The 22232-nt window shown below is 40.4% G+C and overlaps 1 protein-coding gene across 6 annotated transcripts in view; it reads right to left on the minus strand.

Moving 5' to 3' along the window:
- MAP2K6 (mitogen-activated protein kinase kinase 6) overlaps positions 1-22232 on the minus strand; it is a 105083-nt gene that overhangs the window by 36885 nt on the left and 45966 nt on the right. For 5 of the 6 annotated variants that reach the window (XM_045836687.1, XM_045836688.1, XM_045836689.1 and 2 more), the window contains exon 2: positions 4289-4355. In XM_045836687.1, coding sequence (XP_045692643.1) covers positions 4289-4355 — 67 coding nt within the window. Of the gene's footprint in view, positions 1-4288; positions 4356-6882; positions 7032-22232 lie in introns of those variants that run through there. The other variant, XM_045836690.1, reaches the window with a different exon arrangement.

Below are 22232 nucleotides of genomic sequence, written 5' to 3' on the forward strand. Positions count from 1 at the left end.
TGTGCCCTGACTGGGAATCGAACCTGCGATGCTTTGGTTCGCAGCCCGCGCTCAATCCACTGAGCTACACCAGCCAGGGCTCAATAATTTATTAAGCATCTACCTGGGCCAGAGACTGGGCTATAGACCCTTTACCTAAAATATCATCGTTAATTTCCACATTTATTTTTAATATTTCTATTTGAATGTGAAGAATTGGCATTGAAACAGACAAAATAATTTAAGGTCATCCAAAGGGAGGTGGGTGAAATTAGAACCCAGAGCTGTGCCATTACTCTTCTCAGCCACAGAAGTGGAATGTCCTGCCCCTCATTTCACAGCCAGGGACTGTTTGGCCAGAGTCTCTACCAATCTAATATGTAGCTAGAAGGACATACTTGAGAGTCAAAGAGCTCTGAATGTGTATGCCAGTTCTTCCACTTAATAATAGTGGATTGATCATAATACCAGCGATATTTGGAGCTATCTTCATTAAGAAATTATAATGGTACAGGCTCTAGGAGACTTATTATGAATTATGACATCTAATCTTCACAACAAGCACATCATTGTTTATTCCTGTTTTTCTGAAGGGGAAAATAAGTCTTCGCAGGGTTAATAACTAAACTGTTCAACTAGTGAAGTTTAAATCCCAAATACAAACCTTGTCTAGCGCCAGAGCCTGAAGTCTTACCCACAAGGCTATGCTCAGCTGCTTTGAGCAAGATACGTGACCCTTTCACAGGTCTGTTTTCTGACGAACAAGGTGAGAGTAACAGTAACTGCCTCCTGAGTTCCCTGTGAGGGTTAAATGAAAGAAGACAGACTGGCACAAATTCGATTTAGAATCAGTTACTGCCAATCAAGTGAGGGGACAGCTCAGAAATCCCAGTCAAAGACACACTGGCATCAGTTACTCAGAGAAAAAGCTCAAGCAGAGGGACCACACACGTGGAACTAAAGAGAATGGAGCTCTGTCCCAAGCTGTTTATTTTTGTGTAGCACAGCAGAAGGAGGCAGGGTATAAATGCTACGAGTCACCAAGACAACCTCAAATAATTGCCAAGAAAAATTCACAATGTGGAAGCTATTTCTTTAGGAGTAAAATTTAAGCCTAAGAATTAAGAAAACAATTAGGATAACGAGGATCTCCGTGAGCCAAAGTGGTATAGTCTGCAATAACAAAGTGATGCTCTTGGCTTTACAGAGTGAAATAGGAAAATATCTTTCAAGTTTATTCTACACATGAGGGAAAGGCAACAAAGAAAGTACTTTATCCTGGCACATGTTTTTAGTCATTTGTTTATATGAAGGAAGTATTTATGGTGGTTTGAAAATTTTATAAAATACAGAATATTAATATAAATTAGAAGATGAAGAATAAAAATTGTAAAGGGAAGTGACATAAGACAGTTGAAAGGCTGATATAAAAATATATCCCAAAGGAAAACATAAAGATGAGAAATCAATAAAAATGAAAATAGGAAGATAAAGAAAACAAAGTTGGTTCTTTCTTTATCCTCACCTGAGGACATTTTTTCATTGCTTCTAGAATGAGAGGAAGAGAGAGAGAGTAACACTGATGAGCCATAGAAGCATTGACTGGTGGCCTCCCACATGCACCTGAACGGGGAATCAAACCCACAACACAGGCATGTGCCCTGCCCGGGAATGGAATCTGCAACCTTTTGGTTACAGAACAATGTTCCAACCAACTAAGCCACACTGGCCAGGGCTAAAGTGGGTTGTTTAAACAAAAAATCAACAAAATGAATAAACCTCTAGCAAGACTGACAAAGAAAAGCAAGAAAACACAAATGACCAATATCGGGGTAAAATGGGATAGCACAATATATCTTGCAGCCATTAAAAGGATATTTCAGGAAATACTATGAGTAGCTTTACTCTTATTAATTCAACAACTTAGAAGAAATGGACAAATTCCTTGAAAACCTCAAACTACCAAAACTTACCCATGATGAAAAAGATCAGGGGACTATTCCTATAACTATTAAAGAAATTAAATTTGTAGCTAAAAAACTCCAGAAAAAGAAATGTGCAAGCCTGTTTTGTTTCACTGGAGAATTTTAGAAAACATAAAAAAAAAGAATTACATATATTAAGATATTATGCTGTATACCTGAAACTAAAATAATGTTATCTGTCAATTTTATCTCAAAATATTTTGAAAGATATTAACACCTATTTTACATAGCATCTGCCAGAAAACAGAGGGAACTCTCACCAACTCATTTTATCAGGCCAATATTACCTTAATACCAAAACCAGAAAATAATGGCATACACCAAAAACCAAAACTCACTACAGACCAATATTTCTTATAAACTTAGACAAAATTCCCCAACAAAAGTTTAACAGATCAAATACAACAATGTATAAAAAAGTAATATACACCCTGGCTGGTATGGCTCAGTGGATTGAGCACAGGCCTGCAAACCAAAGGGTCACGGGTTTGATCCCAATCAGGGAACATGCCTGGGTTGTGGGCCAGGTCCCCAGTAGAGGGGCACAAGATACAACCACACATTGATGTTTCACTCCCTCTCTTCCTCCTTCCCTTCCCCTCTCTCTAAAAATAAATTTTTAAAAAAAGTAATATACTACATCCAAGTGGGAATTGTTTTGGGTCTGCAAGTCTAGCTCAATATTTTAAAAATCAATCAATTTAATCCATATGAACAGGATTAAAAAGAAAAATCTATGGTTGTACCAGCGGATGCAGAAAAAAAGCATTCAATAAAATTCAACAAACATTCATGATAAAAACTCTCAGTGCACTTCAACCTCATAATCAGCATCTACAAAAACCAAATACCATGCTTTATGGTAAAAGGTTAAATGTTTTCCCTCTAAGATAAAGAACAAAGCAAGGTTACCTGCTCCCACTGATCTCATTTAACACAGTACAAGACATTCTTGCCACTAAAATAAGGTAAGAAAATTAAGGTATAAAAACTACTGTTTGAAAAGGAAGAAACAGAACTATGTCTTTTTGCAGAGGCCATGACTGTCTATATATAAAATTCTAAGAAATGTACAAAAAGCCCCTAGAATCAGTAAGTGATTCTAATAAGATCATAGGACAAGATCAACCAGAAAAATCAATTGCATTTCTTTATACTGACAATGAACAAGTAGAAATCAAAATGAAAAATAGAATACCATTTATAATTGCTCCCCCCAATAAAATCCTTAGGTATAAAATCTAACGTAGAGAATCTTTATGATGAAAACTATAAAATAATTAAGAAATTCAAAGATAATCGAAATACTTGGAGAAGTTTACCATGTTCAGGGGCTGGAAGACTCAATGTAGTAGAAGATATCATTCTCCCTAAACTGACCTATAGGTTAAACACAATTCCTATCAAAATCTCAGCAAGTTTATTTGAAGACATAGACAAGCTTATTCTAAAACTTACATGAAAAGAGAAAAGCCCTAAATAGCCAAAATAATTTTTTGAAAGACCAAGTGGAAGGAATCACTTTTCTCAATGTTAAGGTGACTATACTATAGCTGCAGTCACCAATACAGTGTGATATTCACAGACATATAGACACACAGATCAGTGGAACAGAACCGAGAACCCAGAAATAGATCCACAGCACATGCACAATTAATATCTGACAAAGGAGCAAAAGCAAGTAGATGGAGGAAGGATAGCCGTTTCAACAAACGGTGCCAGAGCAATTGAAAATCCGTTGGCGAAAAAGTAGAGCTCAACCTAAAACCTCAGGGAGAGGGTGTCCTGCTTCACCAGAACTTCAGCTCACTTGGGGATTTGGGCCAAAGCCTCAGCTAATTAAAAAGTGTTCCTTTACCTCATTTTGCCTTCTGTTTATGTGGGATAGGACCTAGGTGTCAGGATGCTGAGTCTTCACCAAATACCATTTTCCATCTCAACCTAAGTTTTACAGCGGTGGCTCTCACAAGGATTTACTTGTTTGCTCAAATCTATATGGCAAAGGTAAAAAGTCCACATCCAGGGGCCTTTCTGGACTTACAGAGTACCCCATCTGCCAAATGCACTTGTGACACTCAATTTGCAGCCAACCAGTAACAGGAGACACTGAGTTCAAAGCTACCTGTTCAGTACAGACTGACTGACCAAGTGTGATTATTTCAGCTCGCAGAGCAGTAAGCACACAGCTTCCCCTTTAAAGGGCTCTTCCTTTCAACAGCTATTTCCACAGTCAAGGCATTGCTCACCAGCCCCCAGATGAACCCCCACTGCCCAGGCACCTGCGAAGTGTAAGTGTTTGGATGAAGATGATCTTGCCAACTTACGTGGAACTGGTCTGAGGTTGTTCAAATGCTTCTTTTGGAATTTTAAGGCCAGGGTTTCGCTTCTTGCCTATAGGGAAAGATGTAAGGACAAAGTTAAGGTCTGTATCACAGCACTCATGGAGGGACAGAGATGGCAGCAGAAGGAAAGGGCTGACCTGGGAACAGAGCTCTCCTCTCCCCGTCGGAACAGTGCTTCCTACCCACGACACCTGTGAGAGACAAGCACCCAAGAGCCAGGCTGAGCAGAGCTTCCCAAAGGCAGGCCATGGTCACAGGTGAGGTTTTTCACCAGTCACAGGCAAAAATGTCAGTATGAGAATTCCATCTCTCTTTACCTCGGAAGACCTGGCCTTTCTCCCTGATGAGGTTTTGTCATCCATCTTCTGTGTTCTCTCTTGTACACAACGATGATGGTGGTAGATGGTGCTGGTTATAGTTTTTTTTTTTTCTTTTTAAAGTCAGTCAAATGTAGTCACCCCGATCCCAGTATCCCACAATTTTCTAAACTGATTTGTGAACAACTGACAGTGAACCATGGAGGTAAAATTAAAAATACTTTCCCACCATCTGCCCAGCCCATTCTCAACCACCTGCCAGGAGCTGAGACACCTAAGGGAGGAATGGAGTAATATTTATTTACATGTGCCCTGTTCCAAAAAGGACTAAGGTAACAGATGGGCTCATGCAAGGAGGTTATCACTGCTCTGGGAGCCAGATGGGCACGTAACTGATGTGTTCATCCCTGGGCTGAAACCACAAGACAGCCTGGCTCAAATACTTTTGTTGATGAGTAAAAAAGAACAGACTGAGAAATGCCAGCTCAGGAAGCAGATCAGAGAAAAGAGTCATGCAAGGGCCCAGGGTTTTCCTCATCTAAACAGATCCTGTGTCTCTTCCTGCCAAAGCCTGCTGGACAGAATGGCAGGGTCGCACTTCGCTCCCCGCCTCCCAGTATGATGCAGGCAAGAGTGCAATGCTGACACAGGCCCCGGGCGAGATCCTGGGCTGAGATTCTGAAGCTGCAGAGGAACTTCAAACATCAAATATTGTAACCTGCTGGCTGGAAAATGACTTCCGAAGACCTCAGCAACCACTCGCCATCACAGAGCCAACCCAGTGAGAATTGGAATTGGGGTCTTTGGATCTGAGGTCAAAGCTCTTTCCACCGTTTCACAGTGGAAGGAGTTTAGAGGTGACCAGAGCGGGGCGGGGAGTGGAAGGAGTAAGGGATTTTTGAGTTAAAAAAAAAGCTTACATTGGGTTCTTCCCCTCACCCAGTGACCTCAGAGCCACTTTGACTCTCCGTATCCTCAGTTGTAAAATAAGGAAGTCACATCAGTACCTACCTTATTGTACTAACATGAAAATCAAATGAGATAACATATGAAAAATACTGGGACACCTTAAGTAGCTATTAGTTACAGTCATTCAGAGAAAGAATCTGTACAGTCACATTAACAAGTCATCTAAGAAATTTATGAACAAAATTGGCCATATTATCAAAGCTCAATATAATGCATAATTGAGTCTTCTTTTTTCCCCACACACATTCAAAATCCAAAATCTAGTGTAGTTCTGTCAAGTTATATAAAGCCAGAAGCAAAAAAAAAAAAAAAAAGTCTTTTAGGACTACCTTCATAATAACAGGTTTCCTCAATTCCCTCCTGATTTGGGCTTATCTATACATTTTATAAAATTCAAAACTCACCATTTACTTTCTTACTCCTGGAGCTCAGGTGGCCACTTAGCACGTTACCAAGTTAGTTGGCAATACACCGCACTGTACCATGTACCAGGAAAAATACTAAGTGTGAGATCTGATTGTGAGAATCCAAATACTAGATAAATGACCTAATTCCCATCTCTGGGCCTCAGTCAAATAGAGGGGGAATGCTACTCTAAATGAGATATTCTAGTAGCAATGAGTAACAAATTCAACTTCTCCAGATAGCTACATACATATGCCAATACTGGTGACAGGTAATTCAGGTAATCCCAACAGATACAAACCCATAATTCCCTTGACATTCTAAAGATAAAACTGAACTGAATTAAAGTAATAACTAATTCACCTGTGATAAAGGCTCTCCAGTTGCCATTTCACAGAACCAAAAGCAGGAGTTACTCTTCAATTCCTACATCTCTCTCTTCATTTCTAACTCAGCTCTTACAAGCTACCCATCCAAAGGAATAGCTATTTATGGAGAAAACCTCCTTTGCAAAACTTTAACATAGCAATGAATTAATACACCATAGCAATGACTTACTAGCTATTCATTAATAGCAATCGATTATTATACTATAACTCAACAAACCATCAACACATCTATACAAAGAAACAGTAAACGAGAGGAAGAGGGAGAAACCTTTCGGTACAGAGACTAATGGAACAAATTACCAAAACAACAATAATATCTTCAAGGTGTGAGAAAAGGAGGCCCCTAGTTCTCTGCTGACAGCAACGAAAAAAGTTCCAGGAAACACAAAAACTAGTTGAATTACTCAGTTAGAAAATACCCTGCCTTCATTTTAAAAGCGGATCAAATGAAACAAAAATCACAAGCACACACACCAACATTCCATCATTCACTTACGTGCCCACCGCTGAAAACATAGCCCAGTGAGGAGGCAGCAGGAGTGGCTCTGATGAGGTTTCCAAAGCTGCAAGGAGGGCTAGCAGGAGAAAACCCCACGGAAGGCATTCTTTCCTTCGCCCAGGGAAGCCTCTCTGAACAGACTCCGCCCCCTCCTCAAGTGAGGATCACAGCAAACCTCCAGGAGTTTATTGTTCCCGGGAAGCTGCCACTTCAGGAAGAGAGAAGGGAAGTGGGCCCGTTTGGACAGCGAGGCGTGACATTAATCATTAGCCAGACTTGGCAGAGTAAATCTATAAAGTAATTCTGCACAGTACAGCATTCTCAGACCCTTCTAATAAATGCCTCTTTCATTTCTTAAAAGAAAGAAAAACAATATGTGGTCAGTTTCCAGCTGTGCTGATTTCCAATCAATCTGTTCCCCCAGCAAGGCCGCCAACCCCTGACGCTAACATTTAATACTATGTTATAAAAAATTAATGAAGGAACAATATGAATAATAAGGTTAAGTGGCCAGTGAGGTTAAATGGCCTTTTCCCTTGATAGTCTAAAGCAAAAATGAAAAAACGTATCTGAACACAGGCTCTATATTATGTTTCCTGGTAGCCACAAGCCTTCCCAGAAAGACAACATTTTGTTGATTTCTGGAGATCTCGATAAGCTTCGCCCTGGTACTCGTGAGATCCGCCCCGGCAAGTGTCCTGGGCCTGACGGAGCACATGCAAGGTTGCGCCCAAGTCGCACCCATGCCTGTTTTCTCTGAAAACACTGTAGTCCCGGCCCCCCCACCCCCAACCCCAACACATTTTTGCTAAATTCATCTTAAACCAAAGCTGGGTCACCATGATCTTGGCCTGGAGCAAAATGGCACTGGGGGAAGAAAAAAACAAAAACAAAAACAAACCTTGCCCATCGTTAGAAAACATTTACCAGGCCACAGAAATGTTCACTAACTTTGCCCGTACCAAAAATGATGGGGTACACAAGACCTCTTGCTCAGCACCCACTCAGAGAGGCCGAGCACAAAGGGCTTCTCTCATGTGCCTTATTACATAAAACAGAAGATTGTGCTCCCGCGCCAACCCAAACAGCAAGGAAATCCCACAGGGTCAACAGAAGGTGGCATCACAAGGATATGCTGACACCCAAGTATTTGTCAGCTTGGCCGACGGTTGGGGGGGCATAGTTATGAGGATTTATGATTATTGACACGGCCTTACAAAAGGATGGCATTGCTTCCAGTGCCAAATTTATTTTAAAAATCTGTTTCCCAATGTGAATGGGGTTGCCAGTCAAGTAACTGGCAACCTGGACGCCTTGGCTGCCCTCTCCTTAATCCTTGCATCTAGGCTTAAATTCCAAGGGGTTCTGGCATGAAAATCGGCAGAGAAGTGTCATTCTATGTTATTCAACAGCAATGATCGGATGCAAAGCAACTAAGGAAGCAGGGCAGAGGGAAGGGAGTGCAGGGAGAACGCCGGCTCTGCCACAGTGACATGAGTGTGGGCTCACACGCTCCCAGGCCCCAAACCCTGGACCTCACCCACCACTGAGCCTCCAACCAACCAGCGTGCCAGATCTCTTCAGGGTTACATAACATTTAGAGAAGGAAAGCAACAAAGCTCACTTTTAAATGTGCAGTCATTTTGATTTCAAGGAGGCAGATGAGTCTTGACTTTCCCTTGGGGTTCCCTGTGGATGGGAACTCAACCTTCCAAATTCGCCTCACTTGCTGCTCACCCCACAGAACCTTCCCAGGCCTTCCTGAACGCTCTTGGAGAATCTCTGTCCGCAAGTGCCAGCTTTCACATTCTGGCATCTAGCACACAAAATGAACTCAGTGCAACTTTACTGAATCTCCAGCATTTTATTTCATTTAGTTGTTCTTTTCAACTCTCACCCAAGGACACGTTCATTGATTTTTGAGAGGAAGGGGTTGAGGAGATGGGGGGCGGGGGGGAGAAACATTGATGTGAGAGAGAAACATCGATTGGTTGCCTCCTGTTCACACTCCAACTAGGGATTGAACCACAACCTTTTGGTGTATGAGACAATGCTCCAACCAACTGAACCACTGGCCAGGGCTGAATCTCTACCATTTTAATATAAAATGTCCCATGTGTCTAAAAGAGATCTTCATGACCATCTTCCATTTATATTCCTCTTACCTTATCTTCCAGTCTCAAATTACTTTATCTTTGCATTTATTTATTACTTATTTATTATCTAACTTCCCCATAAAAATTGTGGAAGCAATTTTGCCCAGAGACTGAAAGGTTGCAACTAATAATTTTTAAATTTCAGGTATAAGAGAAGTTATCTATGTTTTTCAAGTACAGGAGTATCATGTCATGTCATGTATGTTTAAAAAATAATATAACAAGATTCATCTAATATCTGCAGGGTGTTTTGAAACTGTGTACACACACACATACAAACACACAAATCCCACACATACACACCTTAGTGTTTTAAGCTTCCAGATCTTTGTTAATATTTTCCCTGGAATGTCCTTACCACCTTTCTCCACTGGTTGACTTCAGCACTCAGCTCAAACGTGTTCTCAGGAGGTCTTGCACAAAAAAACATGCGATAAACGTCCCTCATCTATGTGGTCACATTTCATATGACATACCTGTAAGTCTCCCTTCCTGCGCTGAATGAACCTATACTAAAGTCACCCATCTCTTCCACGAGAATGCAAGCTCTTCAAAGCCATACTCCATGCTTTGCCTATGTACAGAATAAACATTAGACCCAAGAAACAAGAGACAGAGACCACAGCAACTGGCTCATAAATAAGCCACTCAAACTTTTCAGAGGCAAAATCTATAGGCTCTGGTAATTTACTGGATAAGACCTCTTATAAATATAAGTATAAAGTATAAATATAAATATAATCAGAAGCATTAATTATAAGTACTTATATTTAATATAAATATATAAGATCAGAAGCATTGTAGTAGTAAGTAATAGTAGTTCCTGGTAGTCGTAGTAGATGTTGCAGTTAGTAGCAGTAGTTAGTATTAGTAATTCATGGTCATAGTAGGTGATAGTGTAGGAATAGCAGTTAGTAGTGGTAGAAATCTGGCTTTACCACACCTAGATAGCATTAAGTGAAAAAGGAAAAACAGGCCAGATAGGGTGGTGGTGGGAGAAGGCAGATAAGGAATTGCAATATACATGTGTTAAGTATAAGATGCTGGAGGGGTCTGGCAGATTCAAGCAGGTAAATGGAGACTAAAAGAGGTGGGGTGGGGGAATGTGTAGATCTGGGAGTGACAGAGAAGTAGAAAACTAATAAGAGAGGCAGGAAACAAGAAGAACACATGGGAATAGGGGCAGAACATTTAGAGACAATGAGATGCAGGTGAAGAATTGGTGAGGGACAGGAAGAGTCTCTGGACTTGTCAAAGGAGAAGAAGCCAGCCAGTAGGGAGCAGCAACTCATTCCTGAAGGTCCTTTTCAAACACTGGAAGCACTCCCTGGAGGGTCTTGCTATATAGTTCCACATGATTGAAGTTCTTTTTTTAGACCAGGAAGAGCTGAAGTCTGTCTTGTCACGTTAACAATCTGATGCTCTGCGCTCCTGAAAGAACCTAAAAGCAAATCACTGCCAATGCCCTTGCGCTGTGGTCTGAGCACAGAGCGAAGGTAGGAGGCAGGCGGCGGTTAGCCGGGAAATCCCCTCGTCCGCGCGCCTCTCCTTCCTCATTTCTGTGCTGCTTCATTCATGAGTCTTTATCAAAAGGAAATGTAGTCATAAGAGCGTAAAAAAATACCACTTTAAAATACAAACATGTGACAGTTTGCAAAAAAAAAAAGCTAGTGATGTGTTTGATCTTTTCAAAATGCAACACTGAGTTTTGGTTGGGTTTAAACACAGCATTCATGTTTTAGAGATAAATAGTGAAATGTCTTCAAATGAAATAACTTGATCCTAGAACTTGCTTCAGAACACCGCGGTGGGGCTGGGAGAGACGGAGAGGTGACGAAGCAGGGTTTGCCAGGAGGTGGTAACTGGCAGCGCTAAGCCATGGTGCCCGGCAGTTCACTACACTGTCCTCTCCGAGCCTGCTTGAAATCTTCCAACATAAAGACTTTTTAAATAGCTACCGAATCGCAAGAAACTCTCTTCTAAAAGTGAAAAAGAGGGATAGTGAGTAAGCAGTTGAATTTTTTTCTTGGGAAAAGGGGACCCTTTTTCTCCCTTTGGTCCCAGGTCCCAATTTTAAATGTACTGTAATCTCCTCTCTGCTAACTAAGGAAAAACTACAGGTCATAACATAGATGCAACCAGAGGATTGAAGAGTAAAAGATTACAAGAAAATACATAGAAATGTTGTTCATTTACATCCTTCCTTAGAGTGTTACCAGGATAGTCTACCGGAAGGGTGCCTCTCTCCCAGCTTCATCCAATTTATTTCATTGTGTTGCGTTCTGTAATCATACTGCTGTCCCATGTTGAAGGATACCTTAAAAGCAGGCTCTGAAACTCACGTCTGAAAGGATGCTTTTTATTGCCTTTGTTAAAACCTTTCACTACCTTTTATAAAGAAAAAAAGTATGTTATCAATAACAAGAAGAGTTGGCTTTGCCTGCACAACTTGATCAATCTCTTTGGATGGATAATGTGAATGTTCCTTTACGTTTCCTTCCTTGGGTGGTTGGCTAAAAGCTAAGGACCAAAATGGGACTCATATTCATCTGCATTTGAGAGCCAGTATTTTTTTGTTCCTTTTTACCTATCCTTTAATAACATTTTATTAAATATATGAAAAAGTAAACAAAACAGTTATAATCAACTCCTACATACCCATTCCCCAGCTTCAACAAATATTGACTCATGGCCAATTTTGCTTCATCTATACCCCATCCACTTTCAACGACAGCAATTTTCAAACCAGCGTGCCACAAGAATTTTTTAAACAAGCGATACCTGACTATTTTGTCAGGAGCACTGACCTCTTTTCCCTTAAATAGTCAGATAAAAAAAAAAATGACAACAGCCAATACAACAATAGCTATTTGATGTGAATGCCCTGTCTTGAACCATAAATATATAGGTCATATAACAGAGTTGCATCTGATTCGTTGTGTCACATAATAAGGTTGCATCTGATTGGTTAACTCCTGGTACCAGAAATCCTTATATACAAATATAGGCACCTGATTTTTTTAAAAAGTCATTACAGAGCAAAAAGGAAGGTAATTATATTATTATTTTTTGTAAATCAAGTAAAAATTACACCTATTTTTTGTCAGACCAGCAAAAAATGCATTTTTGGTGTGCTTCGGAGTTTTAGTAATTAGTTTATGTATGCCATGAGATAAAGAATGCTGAAAAATTGCTGTTCTAGGACATCAAGTCATTTCATTCATAAATATTATACCAAATATCTCTAAAAGAAATAGACTATTTTAAAAAACAGCAACCATACCATTATCATACATAAAAAAATAATGTCTTGATTAAATTCAGTGTTTAAAATTCTAATTGTCTCAAATACCTCAAGCATTTTTAACTTACAGTGTGTAAGAATCAGGATCAAAATTAGGTCCATGTTTCATAATTGGTTAATTTTCTTAGGCCTCTTTTAATCCACAAGCTCTCCTTCCATTTTTTTTGTCTACCCCTCCCCTCCCTGTAATTGTTTTGTGAAGAAATCAAGCCATTGGCCCCAGAAATCTTCCCCATGGGGACCGCTGATCCTTGTTGATTCACATAGTCCTGTTAGAGTCTGATCAGGTTCGAACTCAATCTTTTTGTTTGGCACAACTATGTCACAGGTGGTCTCACTGGTTTTACATTCATGGTAAATTACTGATTTGCATGCAGCCTGGTAAGCTATCTTAAATTTTTAATGAGACAATTTTTAAAAAGAATAAATGAGTGAATAATAAGTGAATGAATAAGTGAATAAAGTTTGGTATTCAACAAACTTTTTAATCTTAGGCAATATGATACATAAATATGGGTAACTCATTGTTTTTAATCACATTGTAAAATATTTAATAAAGCTGAGTATTTGTGTATGTCTACTGACTTCTGTATTTGTTTTTCTGTAAATTGAAGCCATTTTGCTCATTTTTACATTAGGTCATTGTTATTGTTGTTTTACTCTTACAAGAAGACATTGCCCCTTCTGTAGTTTGTGTTGCAACACACACACGTGTGCATGAGTATGTTTGCACACTTGGGGGTTTTCCCCTTTTGATTATACAAATTTAAAATTTTTTGCATTCCTTTATAGCTGCTGCATTTCTAAAAAATCCTCATCCGAGGACATATTTATTGGTTTTAGAGAGAGAGGAATGGGGGAGAGGACACCAATCGGTTCCCTCCCATATGCACACAGAACAGGGATCAGACCTGCAACCTAGATATATGCCCTGACCAGGTGCTCCCTCCATTGGACCACCTGGTCAGGGCTTTAGTCACTGCATTTTTATAAGACAGGAATATCCTTTCCTCTTCCTCAAATGTTGTGTCCATATCACCTGTTAATCTGTCCATTTGTTTTGGCATTAATTTTTTAAATATTTATTTCTCCTATGTAGTGTTCCTGTATGAGTTCATTGGCTGCCATGTCCAAAAATTATTAAATATTCAAGGTCATTGCAAACATCTTCACTCGATCCTGACTTTGAGAGAAGACTTTGTAGCTTTTCACCTTAGGAAATGACGCTGGTTTTGGATTCAGTTTGGTAGAAGTACACAGCTATTCCTATTTCAGTAAGTAGGCTGACAGTGGCTCTCAAAAATATGCCCATATCCTAATCCTTGGAACTGGTGAATGTTACCATGGTAAAGGTTTTGCCAGTGTGCTTAAATGAAGGATATAAAGGATTCTGAGATGAGGAGATTATCCCGGATTATCGAGTTGGGCCCCGAAGGCCATCACAGTGTCTTTATACCAGAGGCAGAGGGGGATTAGGCCCACACAGAAAAAATCATAGGAAGACGGAGGCAGAGACTGGAGGGATGCAGTCACAATTCCAGAACTGCCAAGGAATGCCAGCAGCTCCCAGAAGCTAGGAGCGGAAAGGGACAGATCCTCTCCCACAGCCTCTGGAGAGAGACTTACCTGCAACGCCTTCATTTCAGATTTTTGACCTCCAAAATTGTGAGAGAATAAATTTCTGTTGTTGTAAGCCACTAAATTGTGGTTATTTGTTATAGCAGCGACAAAAAACTAATACCCTGAGCTGTTAAAAGTAGACATTGAATTTTACCAAATTTCCTTTTAACATTTATTGAAATAATCCAAGTTCCTTCCTACCATACCCAAGCTGCCACACTCTGCAACAAATGTATTTCTCACTTTTCCCTTTCTCTTTGCTTTCCCTCACCACCTAATTTTCCTTCTATTTCTGTCTCACCTGCTTCTGCCGCTGGCCTTCCAGAGCATCCTGTGACCCTGCATTACCATTGGTCAATAAAACTTAAAGAGTCTGCTAATTCCTGGATTCTGGAAACATCTAGAAAGCCTTCACCTTGACCATAAAGGGGCAAAGAAAGCAGCGGTGAGAAACTAACTAGGAGTAATAGACATGGGTAGATGGGTCCATCCTGCTCGTAGTGGATGCCCTTCACTGGAACAAGGAGAAGATGCTGGCCTCCTTCTAATTCCTTCTGACTTCATACCTTCTCGGAGGAAAAATCACATGGAAGAAATGCAGCCCTTTCCCCAGGCCTGTGGCACATTCTGATATTCCTCATGTCCTTTGCCAACAAACAGCAAGAAGAGAAACTATGGCCAATGCAATATCCAAAAAGTTTTTTCACCTTAAAACCCAAACCCTCCAGCTTGAAAAAACATAGTAATATCATTCGCAATGTGGTTGTTTCTGCAGTATCTTGTCATCTTTCTCTCCATGAAGACCGGACATTTTTGAGAGTTGTGTTTTGCAAACCACAGCCTGGCACAAATGTAGTGGTCTTTGCCTTTTGTTCTGCCACATACCCTCCTGGCTTGTTGCACTTCCCCGGCCGACACCGCTGGTCAGAGGTTCATGAAGTTAGATGAAAAATCAAAGATGAAGGAATGACTTTGAGAAAACCACAAAATTTAAGTGTGAGATTGTCCACAAAGAGAACAGTCATTCACAAAAGCAAACAATCTATGTTCAAACAGTTTTATTTATGCACATTTGCTCATATTTCAATATGATTTCAGGTCCTCACAGAACGCTTAAGGAAAAATTGAAAGGCCCTGACCAACTGAAGTCACCGCGATTAACAAACAGTGCTTCGGGAGGCGTCATAACTCAGGGCCTCAAAAGAAATGAGGTTCTCCAGTCTTAGGTAATAAGTCTAGAATTTGTTCCAGGCAGTTACCTTGAAACATGTAAATCAGTTACTGTCCAAGACTGAGCACAAATAAATAATCTACATTCCCTGCTGCACCAGGAGAATGCCCCGCCCACCTCTCTGATCAGAATGTGAACAAAAGATATGAATTTCAATAGGCTCTGTGATGTCTCGCACTCAGTTACGTATGATCTCCCCAAACTGGTTTGAATGGCTAAGCAAAAATACAAAGAATTAAAACATATACTGATCCTGGATATACTGACTGTATAAGATTTTAAGTGGTGAATTTTTATCAGATAGATTTTCAGTAAATATCATTGATGGCAATTCTCACAAGTCTTTCTTCTTGGAACACCACCGGAAGGGCTGAGGGAAGCGCCCACTCACCTGTGGGTACAATCTGATCATTTGAAAGTGTCCATCAAGTTATATTACAGTTAAGGTGGAAAATGAAAATGAGGCCTGGCGGGAAGGGAAGCAAACCGCAGCACTCCTTAACTGTGAAACCTTGGGAGTTATTCACCTAAGCCTCATCCTTACAACGGGAGCACTACTATCGACCTTAGTGGAATTAAAGGAGCTAAGCAATATATGCAGTCCACTGAATAAATGTGTGCTGGGTAAGTGGAAGTTGCCAAGTCAGCTACACTGCTATTTTTGGCAATTGCTTTCTTACTAACAAGTAGCTGCTCAGGAGAATAATAAAAGTAACGAATATTTATTGAGAATTCATTAGATACAAAGCACAGTGCTCAGCTTTTTGCATTAATCCTTAATGTAATGGTCACTACCACTGCAGGGGGGAAATATCTCTTCCTCCATTGAAAGGGCCTTGTCCGATGCACAGCTCATACAGATGTGAGCAGGCAGCTTTCCCATATAATTGTATTTACTCCTACCACGCAATTACTCTTCCTTGCAAGTCTATCTCCACTAGCTTGGAGAAGGATTAAAAGTCCTGATTGAATCCCCAGTACAGGCTTTCTACTCCGATGTCCAGACTTCTCTGATAATAAATGCAGGTTAGAAAGATGTTTACCAGGAACCACAGTGACATGAGCTAGATCTATCGGGACATCCATACTCAATCGTAAAGCTATATTGTCATAAACTTTGCCCAAGACACTTCAACACTGCTGGACTTTAGCACCCCTGATGCTAATAAAATGGAAAACATTCCTTCAATAAACTAGCTAATTTTCTCATTAAATGGTGCTCTGGCGTTTGAGAGGAGCGCCATACCAGCTTTATAGATAATGTCATGATGTTTTCTACTGTGAGGTGTTTATAAATGAACACCCCTGCCCTAAGGGGTTTCTGATGAAATTGATAAGCCTAAGCCCTACCTGACATAAACTGTTTTAGCAGGAGGTTCACGGCCAAGTGACTGAAAGCAGTGAGTGTGGCTCCTGTTTGAAAAATGCTGTGTCTTGGTGACACAAGTGCTGTGTATGTTGACACCCCCCCCCTCAGCATCAAAGAAAGGGGCTCTCAGTCTGCTAATGGATTCCTTGGTCCCCTTGCCCTGATGGTAATCTCCACCTGATGCTTCCCCCTTCCTACTAGAGGATTAACCAGTCTGGGACTAGACTAAACACTCAAGGTCACCGAGACTCTCAAATCTGGCTAAGTACCAGAAACCTTAACATTCAACATAAAATAAAGGCACAAAACCAAATGCATTGCAGCAACCATGAAGGTTAGAGGGGCATTTTCTGTGAAGGAAGAACCCTTGTCTTTTACTAAGGATGATATTTTCTCTCCAGGAAACTGCTCCATTTTCCAATGCCTAAAAAATAAACAAAATGAGGCTTTACACCAAATAGCACTCTTCACTGCATCTGGCCGTGTAACCAGGACACGAGTCCGCTTGTGGTTGCTGGGCTTCTAGCATAATGCCTGGGAAAACATTTTTCGAAACTTTGCTTGCCTCCTGTTGCAACCTCATTTCACTTTCACATCCAGAATTTTTCTAGGTATGATATGTTCAAGATTTAATTTTAGCACAGGGCTCTTAAGTTCCCAACCTCGGTCTCTTCGTCAAATGTACACATCAATGAAAATAGGAAAACAAACTTTTCCCAAAAGGTAACTGTGAGAAAACACAAAGAACACGGCATATTGAGAAAGAAATAAAGATCTAAGGAAACTTTTGGTGTTTGGGTTTTGTTTTATTTTGTTTTGTTTTGTACATTTGTAACTGCTTTCTGAAAAATGATGGGAAATTTGAGCAACAATCTAGCCAAGAAAAGAAACAAGTGAGAGAAAGGGACAAAGAGACCAGAGAAGTGAACAGAAATGACGGGCAAGGTCCCTGTGGATGTCACAAGATTTCCAACACAGCCGAGAGAAGTCGGACTCAGAGAAACGAGAGAAGGATCTCTCTTAAGGCAAGAAGAAAAAAGGGCCTGAAGGGTGACAACCAAGAGAAAATTCAGTGTGAAGGGAAGTTGAGAGAGGCACTCATATTGACATATAACAGGGTGTTCTGCCAAGATTTCCCCTGGGCCCAAGGAAACATGAAGCCAAGACACAGTAGAAACAGCCAGAATAGGTCAGCAAAGGAGTTCCTGTAGTTTCAAATGAAATTTTACCATGTACTCTCGCAGGGTATAAGCTCCCGAGGAAGTAGCTAATGTTCTGTAAGGAATTTAAGAGAAAATTCCAATAGGTAGCTCAACTATGTCAGGCTGGAAAGTAGGTGGGATCTGAGACTTCCTTATTTCTTCCAAGAACCTCCTCCATTCCAAAGCTGCTCATTGTAAAACATGGAAACAAATGAGTCACAAGTGGCTACCAGCTCAAGAATGACTTGTGTGAGTATGTGATACATTTCACTCTTGAGAAATATTAGAAAGTTTGCTACTCAAGAGTTTGAATACTTAATTTCCAAGGTAGTAAACCCCAAGGTCTACAATAGATCCATGATGTTAACTTTGTCCTCCAATTGTTATTATAATAGTTTTACTGAGATATAATTCACATAACATACAATTTACCTATTTAAATTGTGTAATTCGATGATTTTTAGCACATTTACAGAGTTGTGTGACCATCACCACAATCAACTTTATAACATTTTTATTACCCACAAAAGAAACATCATACACATTAGGCACTCTCCATGTCCACCAATACTATCCTTCTCTCTGGTCCTAGGCAACAACTAGACTACATTCTGTCTCTAAGACGTATCTTCTACTCATAGGGGTATGGACTAAATGAAGTATAGGGCATTCAAACAATGAAATTCTAAGCAGCTGCAAAAAAAGCAGAAGTTTTTTCTATATCAATATAGAAATATCTCCAGTACACATTAAGTGAATGAAATCAAGATGCAGAAAACTATATGCTACACTGAATTTAAAAAACGACACTCATAAATGGATTTGTTTGTACATGCATAAAATCTTTGTAAGAATACGTTAGAAAGTAACAACATTGGTTATCTGGGGGGAAGATAGCCAGGATAGTGAAGGACAAAATTAGGAAAATGATATTCTAGAGTACATTTTTATATAATTTTTCAATGTCAGTATATTATTACCTATTCAGAAAATGAAGTCTAAAACCAGAAGAATAGAATCAAATGCCATGAAAGCCAGCAAGCACTTATAGCAAATAACATGCCAGACTACATGACGGACTGCAGAGAAGTGGCACACGGTGACCCGAGAGCCCTGACGTTGTCAGAACCTGGGTTCTCTTCCTGAATCTGCTGCTAACTAAGAATGCAGAGCCATCAACGGCTTGTCTTTCCTGGACTCAATTTCTTTGTCTGAAAATTCTGGAAACAGGCAGTTTATAGTCTATACAACCAGTTAGAGTCAACATTTCCTGGGGCCCACCAGCTACATGCTAAGTTCTTCACATGCCTTTGAATCTCATAACCACTCTATAACAATAAACTATTTCCTCAAAAAAATTAAAAATACAATCACCATGGGATCCAGCAATTCTGCTTCTGGGTGTCTACCCAAAACCACAGAAAGCAGGGCACTGCAGACTGAGTGGCATCCCCACCGAAATCACATGCTGAAGCCCTCACCCACTCGGATGGGTTTGGAGACAGGGTCTTTGAAGAGGTGGGTAAGTTCAAATACGGTCATTATGGTCAGTCCTAATCCAACATGACCCGTGTCCTTATAAAAAGAGAAAATTGGGACATGTTCAATTTGAACCATGTAAACATGTTACCTATTCAGAGGACATACCACATGAAGATACGAGCAGACAGCCACCTACATGACAGAGAGAGGCTTCAGAAGAAACCGAGACCTTGATGTCAGACATCTAGCCTCCAGAACTGCGAGGAAATAACGTTCTGTCATCTAAGCTACTCAGCCTAGAGTGCTTTGTTACGGCAGCCCTAACAAACTCACAAGTGGGTCTCAGAGAGATATTTGCACACCCACGTTCATAGCAGCTTTATTCCCAAAAACCAAAAGGTAGAAGCAACCCATATGTCCATTGATAGATAAATTAATACCTAAAATGTGACCTATACATACAACGGAATATTATTGAGCCTTACAAAGGAAGGAAATTCTGACCCATGCTACAATATGAATGAACCCTGAAGACACTGTGCTGAGTGAAATGATCCAGTCACAAAAAAAAACACAAATATTGCATGATTCCACTTCCATGAAGTACCTAGAGGACTTGAACTCATGGAGAGAGAAAGGAGAATCACAACTAGAGGTGGGAAGAAAGGGTGAGAAATGGGAGCTGCTGTCTAGTGCAAGATGTCCTGGAGAGGAGTGATGGTGATGTCAGCCAGCAGTGTGAATGCCCTTCTTGGCACACAACGGTACACTTGAAAATGGCTAAGATGGTAAATTCTGTGTTACATAATTTTACCACAATCAAAAAACACAGTAAAAAAATTAAGTAAATAATGAGATATTATTCTTACTTTACAGTGCAGAAACTAACAAGTTTTCTGCATGAAACTAACATATAGAAACTAACAAGTTCCAACAGTCAGTATTCCTATCCAGGTCTGAGTCCAAACACCAAGCTCAATATACAACTTTTCTGTCCTAGCACTACACTGTTGTTGTTTTTTTAATTTTAAATCAAGAGGAAACACTATTTATTATTCTTGTTTTTTTCCTATTACTTCCAAACTCAGGTTATTTTCAGACAATTTTGCTTTCCCAGCCAGCATGGGAAAGCTATTCAGCTGCTTTGGAGGTAGGTATAAGTTTTCTTGGGAAATCTCCTTGAGTTGTTCCCTTACCTAGTCTCGCCTACTGATCTCTATATTCCTGACACTTGTGCTATGGCCTCTTATGTCAAGATCCAAAACAAGAGAAAGAATGAAGTGGAATTTTTCCAAAACACCCAGGGGCTATAGTGATGGATGCCAAGATATCTTCCTTCTTCCATGCCAAGACTATGTTCTCTAAAGTAAAACGTATTACTACCTCTCCCAATTGTCTCAGTGTTCTAAAGCTGTCGGGCCAGAAGCTTTGGTCTCTGTAAAGCTGAAACTATTATTGTCCCAGGGGTAAGACTGTGCAGAGTCCTGTTCACCCTGTGTGCCGAGTTGCAAACAGGTTGGGGCTGGTGGGAAGAACGGAATGTCCTATGACAAAGAGGAGGGGCCCCGAGGTAGCCACAAGCAACCAGAGGAGCTGCCACAGTGTTTCACCGTGCTGTGGATCGAAAGTGAAAGAACGTGAAGGAGCAGAGGGGAGAGATGCAACATTCCAGGAAATGATGCTAAATTCTTAAGAATACTTGGCTCTCAAGAATATAAGCCCCATGGATTGCTGAAAACTATTTTTTAAATACTATTTTAAAAAACTATTCTTTTTCTCTTAAATTGTATACACAAATAAGAAAACATTCAACCCAGGAATATCAGGTTAACTCTCCAAATCCTTCTGTACTGGAGAAAAGCAAACAGCCAAGTAATCATGCAGCCAAAAGAGATATTACAGAAAATAAAAGCACATTTCCTAGGCTTAACTCCCCAGATATTCTCACAGTAAGTCAAAAATATGTTACATATTTAAAACTGCTTTGAATAAATAGGCCATTAACCGGGGCTAAGACCTTTTTTTATAGAAAATAAATGGCCATGGCTATGGCTATTGTAGTGTCTCTTTCTTTTGCAGAATGCAGCCTGTTCTAGATACGCTGGCAGTGACTGTAATCACTGGCCGGCCACACCACGCTTCCTTCTGAGTATTTATGTGACCACGTTATTTTTCAGTGAACTGAATGGTTGTGCAAGCACAAGCTGCAACACAGTTTGCTCTGACCTCGGAAGAAAAATGGAGACATACATTCAACGTGTATCTAAGCTCGAAACCCCTGCGAGAGTCTTTGTCCTCAGGGCTTAAGTGAACTCGCCTCCATGGTAGCTAGGAAGCAGCCTGACTGATCCCTCAGAGCTGGTCCTGGCAAAAAGAGGGCGAATGTCTTACGCAAGAGGGCATATAGCTAACAGTGCCACCAAGAAAGAGACTGAAGAAAGACACAGTGCTTTTGTTTTGTACCTAGTATGCATCAGCACTCAGTTATGCCCTGAAAGTAAAAAATAAATTAGAACTAGCCCCTATCCCTCCTCATTTCCCACCCCATTACACCCCTCAGAATATTGCTCCTGGAATGATTAAGTTACACCAACTGGGATATTCCCAGAGGCTCCAGAAAGGGCAAAGACAATGGTTTTTTAAATGAGCTAGAGGTGGACAAAGCAAGGTGGCCTCTTTCACTGAATTCCCAGTCTTTGAAGAAGTTTGTCTAGGACTTCTTCCTGTCAGCCAGGTATAAACTACATAAACTGGCATTCAAGAGCCTACCACAGTCATACAAGTCTTCTACGTCCCCCTCTAAGAAGTAACTAAGAGAAGGCCAAATGGAAGTCCTTTCTATTTCCTTAAATTCATCTAACCTAGGCTTTCACTCATTCCTCTGGCCACGCTGCTCCTGCCACCTGCCCTGTGCAATCATACACAGAGTCACAGCAGTATGGGCCCAGAACCACAGCAATAAGGACCCAAGAGCTCTTCTTCC

Source organism: Phyllostomus hastatus, unplaced genomic scaffold (genome assembly GCF_019186645.2).
Source record: "Phyllostomus hastatus isolate PE091 unplaced genomic scaffold, TTU_PhHast_1.1 phas_contig_210, whole genome shotgun sequence".
Lineage (NCBI taxonomy): Eukaryota > Metazoa > Chordata > Mammalia > Chiroptera > Phyllostomidae > Phyllostomus > Phyllostomus hastatus.